The sequence below is a fragment of the Cynoglossus semilaevis genome, chromosome 17 (assembly GCF_000523025.1).
Source record: "Cynoglossus semilaevis isolate Cse_v1.0 chromosome 17, Cse_v1.0, whole genome shotgun sequence".
NCBI lineage: Eukaryota > Metazoa > Chordata > Actinopteri > Pleuronectiformes > Cynoglossidae > Cynoglossus > Cynoglossus semilaevis.
Genome location: NC_024323.1, coordinates 12503013 through 12512445, shown reverse-complemented (window position 1 = coordinate 12512445; position 9433 = coordinate 12503013). Strand labels below are relative to the sequence as shown.

At 43.0% G+C, this 9433-nt stretch overlaps 3 protein-coding genes across 3 annotated transcripts in view; all 3 read left to right on the top strand.

Moving 5' to 3' along the window:
- Positions 1-2916, top strand: part of LOC103393359 (ankyrin repeat and fibronectin type-III domain-containing protein 1) — a 13143-nt gene extending 10227 nt beyond the window's left edge. The window contains exons 14-19 of the mRNA XM_008330301.3: positions 1-166; positions 254-431; positions 510-672; positions 946-1112; positions 1205-1409; positions 1493-2916. Of these exons, the coding sequence (XP_008328523.1) occupies positions 1-166; positions 254-431; positions 510-672; positions 946-1112; positions 1205-1409; positions 1493-2205 (1592 nt within the window). The 3' untranslated portion in view covers positions 2206-2916. The remainder of the gene's footprint in view (positions 167-253; positions 432-509; positions 673-945; positions 1113-1204; positions 1410-1492) is intronic.
- Positions 2917-3666: 750 nt separating this feature from the next.
- On the top strand, positions 3667-6958 carry LOC112488406 (homeodomain-interacting protein kinase 1-like). Its single transcript, XM_025064527.1, has 6 exons — positions 3667-3977; positions 4404-4634; positions 4745-4936; positions 5812-5993; positions 6245-6368; positions 6812-6958. Exons 1-6 carry the CDS (start codon positions 3966-3968, stop codon positions 6956-6958), a joined length of 888 nt encoding a protein of 295 aa, XP_024920295.1. The 5' UTR covers positions 3667-3965.
- Positions 6946-8645, top strand: LOC103393357 (homeodomain-interacting protein kinase 2-like). Its single transcript, XM_008330298.3, has 3 exons — positions 6946-7062; positions 7705-7886; positions 7980-8645. The coding sequence occupies exons 1-3, from the start codon at positions 6997-6999 to the stop codon at positions 8257-8259; spliced, it is 528 nt and encodes a 175-aa protein (XP_008328520.3). The 5' UTR covers positions 6946-6996; the 3' UTR covers positions 8260-8645.
- The last annotated feature ends 788 nt before the right edge of the window (positions 8646-9433 follow it).

Here is a 9433-nt window from a genome sequence, read left to right as displayed (position 1 = left end):
ACAAGCTGTACTTCCACAGGCACAGCATCCAGTGGGCACAGCCAGGCCTGTATGTGGGGATCCTGAAACTGTGTAGTTCGTTGGAACAGATCCGGGTCCTGGTGCCGCAGAAGTTGCCTAATCTGCTTTGCCACACGCGGGTTCGACACAACGCCCATGTGTCCAGGCATGTATTTAAAAAAATATCAAGTAAACAAGACAATTAACCTTCATTTTATACACGTTATTTGTGTTTCCCGTGTCTGGCGTACAGGGAGGAGTGGGCGTGGCTTCAGAGTCATGTTTACACCACAGTCACAGACAGTGTTCCCAACCTGTTGAGCGGAGACGACGACAGTCTGATGGAGAACAGCGGGCTGGTGGAGTTTGTCACCTCCCTGAGAGTCGCAATCACACACATGCTGACGAAGCTCAACATCCCCCTCTACAGGGTAGAAATGAACACTGTTCCTAAATGGCAGCAGCTGCAGAGATATTGAAATTCAGTTGCTGCGTTGTCTCCGTCTCAGGCCTACCAGTATGGTGTCTACACCCGCGAGCTGCTGCAGTTTGGAGAAAACGTATCAATGATTCTGCTGCTGCCCCCTAGTGAGGACTTCAGCTCCAGTTACTGGCCCCTGGTGGGAACAAAGGAGGCAGGATTCACTATGCCCCTGCAGATTTTTGAGTTAGGTGAGTAAACACCCCCCATCCCCCCCACTCCCACATAGTATTCAGAGACAACACACACACACATTGCTGATATTTAAGTTATGAGGACATTCATTTTGCAGCTCTGAGATGCAGTGGTTTATTATTAGTAGTAGTACTATAGTACAGTTTTTTTAAATATAAGGGTCAGTGGCGTTTAACAGCATTCGTTGTTAACGTGCCGAACAGTAAACACCTCCATTTCCGTAGGTGTTTCATGTGATGACGAAACCTTTTTCTTCTCTACTTTCCCAGTTCACTTCTGGAGGTACGAGCGGGACTTTCTCTCTGAGTATTGCCAGGCCTGGGTGAGGCTGGAGCTGGACACTCATCTGGCCCAGCAGGCTCTGCGGGAGGCGCTCGACACCAAGGAGGTGCAGGAGGCCAGGGAGCGGCTGAACAAGATCACAGAGCTCGCTCACGTAAGACCATGGAAACCAAACGTCTTCTTCATTTGATCTGAATTTTCTTTGTTAAGTTACAGAGTTGTATCGTGTTATTATATTACTTTTAGCGTTTGGACGTGGTGTGGCGGGACGCCCGCTGGATCATGGACTGTCTCCAGTGTGTTCGGTCCAAACAGTGGGTGGGGGCGGTGCCTCTGGGTCTGGTGATGGGAGGAGATCCACCACCACATCCCGAAGGAGAGGAAGACGAGGACAGGTTGGCCAACAAACTGTCGTGGCCCAGTGTGACACATCCACGGAAAGTCATCACAGGTGAGCAAGACCAATTATAATCCTGGATTATTTTTTACAGACAGTGAGCTAATGATTTAACTAAAAAATCATTTCCTCTCCAGAGAGTTTTGTCAGCTCCACTCCAACAAACGTGGTCACAGCGGAGGTCTCCACCCCGGCCGGCGTCACGGCAGCTCAAGATGACGCGCTGGCCCTGATGGAAGGCGTTGCGAAGGGAGGGTACCCCGTGGACATCACTGCCCAGTCCACTATGGACCTGACGAGCATCGGTTCTTCGGAAATGGGATGCGCCTGCGCCCTAATTGAATCTGGGCTGGAGCCCGCGGCCGTGGCCCAGCTGCAGGAGGCTGGCTTCAATGTTTTTGTCACACAGGAGTCTCTCAGCAGCGATCAGGACTTTTCTCCCTGCATCACGGAGGTAATCAAACCCATGGAGATGGCAGAGTTGGTGGACATCCTGCCTACACTGAGCCTCTTTGAGGAGGAGACCCCTAGTGGTCAGCCTACATCAATCGTGATGAACGTGCTGGAGAGCTTCGGACTGGGGATTGATGAAAACAATACCTTGATCGACTTGGCTTCTTCCACCTTGATCACGGGGGCCGGGTGTATCCCCCATCCTAACCTGCAGAGCAGCAGCAGTGACGTGAGCTTAGAGCACAGTGAGGACACGACGTCGGCTTCTCACGACATCACGAGCTCTGTCGGTGACGTGTCATGGGACACGCACGAGCAGCAGACTGTCAGTGTTGGAGTGGGTTTTCTGCCGAGGAGCCGTGTGGAGTGGGACGGACCGTCCAACAGTTCATCCTGATGTTGAGATGAACATCATCCCACTTTGAACTGATTTTAAAAGGATTTTAATCGACACCCTCTTTGTTTCACCGGGGTCTGTTTTAATCACGGACTTCAGGTTCCAGTGTTTTCTGAAATATTAGTCATAATTCTAAGTCTAATTATAATATTAATGCGTCTTCCTAAAAAAGCTTTTTCTCTGTTTTTATCAAGAAAATATTCACGCACAAAGTTCCTTAAAAAAACATTTCAATTTTCTCGAAGTTCACAGAATTACCTCGATAATTTTAATCAAATATTCTTCAGTATCACTCAGACAAAATCACTTTTTTAGATTTTCTTTCTTCTATGAAATGACTGACTTCCTTTATGGTTTTAAAGAAAATATTTGTCAGTTAATATTGGACATATTATCGGTTCATTCTGGATTATCTTAAAGTTATTTTAGATAATGCACTTTCCTAGACCGGCAGTGAATTTTTTATGTTTTCTTTCAGCACAGCCTGTCGCGTCACTCACTTCATCTGTAGCATCAGGTCGTATTCAGTTTACCAGATAATACAGTAGTCAAGAGTTTTAGTTTTTATTCTCGTTATAAACAGTTGGTCATTTTCCAGGTACTCTGCTCGTGTTCCTAAAAATGTACTTTCCAAAAATACCTAACCTATTTTCTTTGCCTGCATTGAGCCACTGGTAGAATAAACATTTTTATTTCTTGGTCTCACCCTAATGTGGAGAATGAGTCTCATTCAGAAATATTCAGCAAGTAACTTCATTAACTTTGTTTTATTTAAGATTTTTAGTTTAAATGTGATCCATTATTCCCTCACCTGCCTTGACTCGCATATTAACTTCTTTAGGGTTTAGGACTGTGTTTCTTCCAGAAGCGCAGCCCACACTGGTCCATCTGCCAGATGGAGAAGTGCGATTCGTCACCCCAGAGAATGCCTCTCCACTGCTCTGGAGGGCAGTATAGTGTATGCTCTACTGTATATCTGTGCTTCTCAAACTATGGGTCATGTTTTTAAATGTATTTAAAGAACTTCAGAGAGATCCATGAGATTTTCAACACCTCCAAACTGTAAAAGGTACCAACCATTTGTAGCGCTACATTTTGGACATGGAAATATACTGTATTCACCATAACTGATCTGATTCATGCATAAAATAAAGGTGGGAAGAAAGGATAAATTACTTTGATCTGTTAGTGTTGCACAGATCAAAGCCACCTTCTTTCAGTGGGGGCCAAATAGGCACAAAGTTTCTCTGTTGTTTCATACTGTGGTCTGTACTTCAGTACAGGCCTCAAGACATGACTGTGTGTGAATAGACGCCGTCATGTGGAGTTCCAACACTTGGAACTGATACTATGTTCATTGAATTTATCTTGCGGCTTTCAAGATGACATCATCAACCACAGTAGGGAGTCTGCCTTTGATCTTTGTTTCCTAATAAACATGACACATTTTTATATATATATATATATTTCATGATGATCTGTTAGGATGTACCTCTACCTGAACTAAAAAAAGTCACGGCCCACATTTGGCAGATAAAAATATTCTGCGGAGTCAGCTCCAATCCTGTGCCTTTGTTACACATCACAGGCATGTAGAATTTTGGAACACAGAACATATATTCCCCTGAGGCTCCCGCAGCTCTACTGGAGGAAACAGGAGGAAAATGTTGCAAAATGAAGTGTGAAGAAGAAGTACTTCACCCCTTTTATGTACGGCCCCAATAAGAAGTCCTTTATTGACATGTCATCACATTTACTAGATGGACCCCGTGGTAAGCTGGCCAATCAGGGACGTCCAGGGTAGATGTGAGATGTGAAACTGTGTCCTGTCACATGACAGTTAGTTCTACACTGTCCTTCAGTTAGCGTTTCACAAAGTACTGCGTCAAATAAGACACATAATACACAAGTGTGTTTCAGGTATTTGTGAGTACACATCTGATCAGACTGATTGATTACTGTAAATTATAACATTTTCCCATTAAAACGTAAAGGTTAATTACCACATTTTTTTCTTATTAGAGTGTTATCGTTCAATAATAGTCAATTGGAAACTACTGAATATGAGAAATACTGCTCAAATACAGTATTTTGTCATAGTAGTGAATTCTAGATTATTTTCCCTGATGGACTTTGATGATGAAATGATCAAATCTGTTTGTTTGAAACATCTTTTTCCGGGTGTTTTTTTTCCCGAGGCGTGTGAGAGGCAGCAGGATGTCACCACTGTTTGCCCAAATGAAGACCAAGACTTCAAAGTCAAGATCGAAGACCTGATCACCTCCAGCTGCACCGACTACCAGGTGCAGACCGTCCTGGGATGTGGGGCCTACGGGTTGGTCACTCAGTGCCTGAAGATGAGCACCAGAGAAACGGTGGCTCTGAAAATATTCACAAAAAAGCAGTCCACCAATGACGCACAGGAGGAGGTACAGCAGGTCACGAGTCGTCACCTGTGACACGAGCGAGTCAGTCGACAAATGACACGCTGTGGTTTTAACTCCGTGTTTCTCTCTCTCTCTTTATCCAATGATTCCAGGAGGCCATCCTGAAAACGATGAAGGCCCTCAACTCAGACAGGTTCAACGTCATCAGCCTGAAGAACTCCTTCATTTACAGGGGGCACTATTGTCTGGAGTTTGAGAAACTGGACATGACCCTCAGGGACTTCCTGAAGAAAAAACAGGCGGTGTCGCTGCAGCTGGAGGAGATCCGTCCCATTTTACACCAGGTGTGTTTTTGTACTTCTCAAGACTCTTGGTTGTATTAGTGAAGTGAATTAGTTTGTTTTTAGTTTTAGCACAAACCAATAATGCGGGTTAACAATCATGCTCTAGTCCAGGCGTGTCAAATATAAGGCCCGTGGGCCAAAACTGGCCCACTTGGGGTTTTAATACGGCCCTCTATAAAGATGTATGTAATATACTCCTTTGCATGAAAACAAAGGGGGAAAATGTGGACTTATTGTTATTCATAGGTTATTATGTTATGATTGTATTGGTCCAGCCCTGCTTGACATCATATTAGGTTGTGTGCAGCCCCTGAACCAACATGAATCTGAAACCCCTGCTCAAGTCCAATTATTTCAAGAATCAAACTGAGCTGAATTTTTCAAGCATACTGACCGAACAAGGAGACAAAAAAAAAAACTAAAAAAATTCATCAGGACTGCTCTTGTATTTCCACCTTTCTAAGGCAGAGCTTCATATACAGCTTTAAACACTGGAGTCACATTACAGAACTACATGGACTCACACACAGAGAGGGTGATTTCTTGTTGTTTTACTTCCAGTTCCCACCGTGTAACAAATTTTCAACGTGGCTCCGCTGCCTGCAGTGCTGCTAAAAAATTCATATCTGGCTCAAACCTGGTTTCTGTAAAAACACAGTCTGACAGTCGCAGATAAGTCGGTGACTGCGGACATCGCAGGGTGAACTGCTACCTGCTGGGTACAGTGGCTGGCATTGGTTGTATTGGTCATTTTGTTTGAAAATGTCTGATGTGGAGCCGTGGCCACATGTGTAGCTCAGGAGCCGTAGTTTGATGATCTCTGCTGTTTATAATCACTCCTACATAAAGAATTTCTCTCACGTTTTCATTTTTAGCTGGCCATTGCATTGGATTTCCTGAAGGGGGCAAAGGTCATTCACGCTGACCTGAAGCCAGAAAATGTCATGATGGTGGACCACGTCCAGCAGCCGCTCAAGGTCAAAATCATCGACCTGGGTCTGGCTATTGGGAATCGGGGGGAGAGTAGAGGCTGGACTCTGCAGAGTCTGTGGTACAGGTGAGTCACCGGCACCACATCAAATACTTCTTACAGACGCAGGAATACTTGGGGGTGCATTATTGCCACCTACTGGGTCCTTTTAAAAAAGAAAATAGAAAATGCTGGCTCTGGGCAATATCCCTCCACATGAACCATCGACCACTTAGACTTAGCCTTCTAAATATTGACTAAGGGGGAAAAACCTTGTTGCTTTCCTTTTTATTTTTCATATTTTTTTATATTCAACTTTTTTTTCTCTCTCTCCTCAGATCGCCTGAGGTTCTGCTGGGAGCTCCTGTCAGTGAAGCCATCGACGTCTGGTCTCTGGGCTGCATCAGTGCTGAACTGCTAATGGGCATACCACTGTTTGACTGCAACAATAAATATGACCTTGTAAGCATGACATTTAAACATTACTGAGTTATTTTGCCCACTGCTAAATTATATATATACTCACTGGGGTATAAAGAAGTTGCTTTTATTTTATATAAAATGCAGTATATTTAACATTTGATATTTAACTTACAGTGTTGTAATTGAATATATGATAAAACCCTAGGGCAAAAGTCGGAGGGCCAGAATCTTTCCTGGGGGCCGGACACACCAATAAAATGAAATAGAAATCGTTGTCTGGATTGGCCGGTTCAGAGGGCCAGATTAGCGACGCGAGCCACCAGTAGATAATCACTGACCTAGAGATTAGACTTAGACATCACACCATTTTCTGAGTGACACAGACTACTTTTTAAAAGACAACTTATTTCAACTTCAAACATTAAAACCTAATTAGTAATGAAATGATTACAATAAGCTCGACTCCTGTTTCTGGTTCGTAGATGAGACACATCGTATGTATGATGGGAAAACCGCCAGCATATCTGCTGAAAGCTGGATTGTTCACCAGGCTGTACAGGTTAAAGACGAAGGTAGGAACAACTTTGTGTGTTTTAACAATGTTGGCATGTCAAATGTTTCAACAATAAGTTTGATTTCAAAGAAACTTTCTCCTTTTCCTCCACAGATGGCTCCTAAAGCAAAGTTCATTTTCACCCCACGCACGTTGATCAGCCTGAACGACCTTGTCATGGTTAGATTGATTCTTGTGTCGGATGGGGCTACACTTCAAAAAAAAAAAAAGCAGGGTTTTCTCTACCTTGAATTGCTCTTTTTATACTTCTGGTATTTCATGGGAGAAAAACTGCTGCAGCTTATTTTCAGATTTTACAGCCCTGACAGCAAAAAAACACTCAAATGCAGCTTAAAATCTGCTGGGGCTCCGGCTCTGTCATTTGATGTGTGTGTGTGTAGAGCAGGTCGCATGAATCTGCATATAGTCAATTGAAAAGTCAAGCCATATATTTCCCAATGAGGTACTTGGTATATATTTACATAGTTTTTATTAATACATATGTGTGTGTATATATATATATATATAAATATATATATATATATATATACATATAAACACATAAACACATAAATATATGTATCTACTTATACATACATGTCTGTGTGTGTATGTTCAACATCAATTGATTTCAGCAATATATATTCATGTTATATGTGTCTGCATATATACACATATGTATATATGTATATAAATATATACACTCTAAATTTAAATTTAAATTTTGTCACATCACATTGACCTCCAAATATTAGAATCTCTATAGTAAAAAAAGAAATGTAACTCAGTTCAAATATAGCTTTTCCGTCTGAATTCCTGTAGGTGTACGAGGACCGTTCAGGAGAGGACGGTTGTGCCATCCACTGTGACCTGGTGATGTTTGTCAACCTCCTCACCCTGATGCTCACGGTTGATCCTCGTGACAGGATCAGAGCCAGTGACATTCTGCAGCACCCATTCCTTACAATGAGCCACCTGAACGGCTCCTTCAGCAACAGCTACTAGTAAGTGCAGGTTCAGATATTTATATCTCCGTGCTGACAGATGGAGACAAACAAAAATATCAAATTCTGACCCGTGAACTGACTCTCTTCCAGTGTGAAATCTAGCAGAGAGCTGCTCAGCATCTGTCAGAATCAGGATCAGTTTGATAAGGGAGATAATGTTACCCTGACAACGCAGCAGATGAACCTGGGTCAGGAAACCTGGACCAACACCTCCAGCCTGAGCAGCAGGAGCAGCCTGCCAAAAACACGAGGAGACATGCCCGTCTTCCAGTCCATCATCACCCGAGCAGCAAGAAAAATGAAGAGGAGCACCGAGCACGAGACGCTGAGGAAGAGGCAGAGGGATGACGTCGATAATTGCAAAACCTAGAACCAGGAGGCAGACGCTGATGTGGAGATCGGATGATTCAAGCAAACCTTTGGAGAGACAACAGGAGGAGGGAGGAGAGGGGGAGTGGAAGGGAATAAATAAACTTTTTGTCTGAAAGACAGAAATGTTTATTTTTGCTTCAATCTGAATCAGGTTCCTGCGCTGGGCCTTGTGTCTCCTTCACCTTATCCACTCCCTGCCTCTTGTTGCCTCATCTTCCCAGTGGCCTACTGCCTAGTATAGCAGCATCAGCATCAGCATCAGCATCAGCGCAGTTGCTGGACTTAATGAAGGAAGGACAGAGTTAGATGATAGTCAGCCCGCTGCTCTCTCTGCTCCTCCGGCAGCTACAGAAACTGTATCTGTTCCACAACATATTAATGGATGGAACTGTCTCCCATGGAGCGCCTAGTTGCCTGTAAAATAAAAAATTTAAATTTAAATATTTTGATATCCCAGGAACTTTCTTGAATGTTTTCAGTCGGCCAAAACTAACATACAAAAAATGAGCATCGTGTTAAAAGTTAAACTTAGGATGTACATAAAGAAGTGAGACCTCGATATCAACTCGCGTTATTTGCAGTTGAAATAATGCAGCTGTAGTTAAATTTTTAATTAAATCTGACCACAACGATGTCTAATAGTCTAATTTTTTTTTTTTTTACTTTGAGACAAGAATAAAAGGGCCTTATAATGTGTAGTTTTTATTTATTTTTTATGTTGGGCGTATCCAGGGCGTGGCTTACAGCTCTCCTGTTGTGAACACCTGCTTTGGTTAGCCCGGCTGCTAAGCGTAGCACAGCACCGCGGAAACATCAGTCTTCTTCGTTGGTTTTTATAACGCCTCAAGCTAAAGTTGTGTTTTCACTGTGGCAGGTCAGAAGACCAGAAGAAGAACTGCCAGCCTGGAGGAAATGCTCACCGAGGCTAATGGAGGCGCTAGTGCTACAAGGTACAGTACTTTATTCTGAGAGGTTTTCTTTTTTAGCATCATTAGATTCCTTGAAAGGTGTTTTTTTTTATTTCTCTACTAGATAGTAAAAGTGTTGTCCTCCAATATCTCGATAAAATGGTAAAAATAAAAGCAATTTTTTCATCTGCTGTTTTAACGGTCGTAGTTCGACAAACGTAGACGCGGCAAAATATTTTTTTGTCGTTAGTGTGTGAGTTTTTA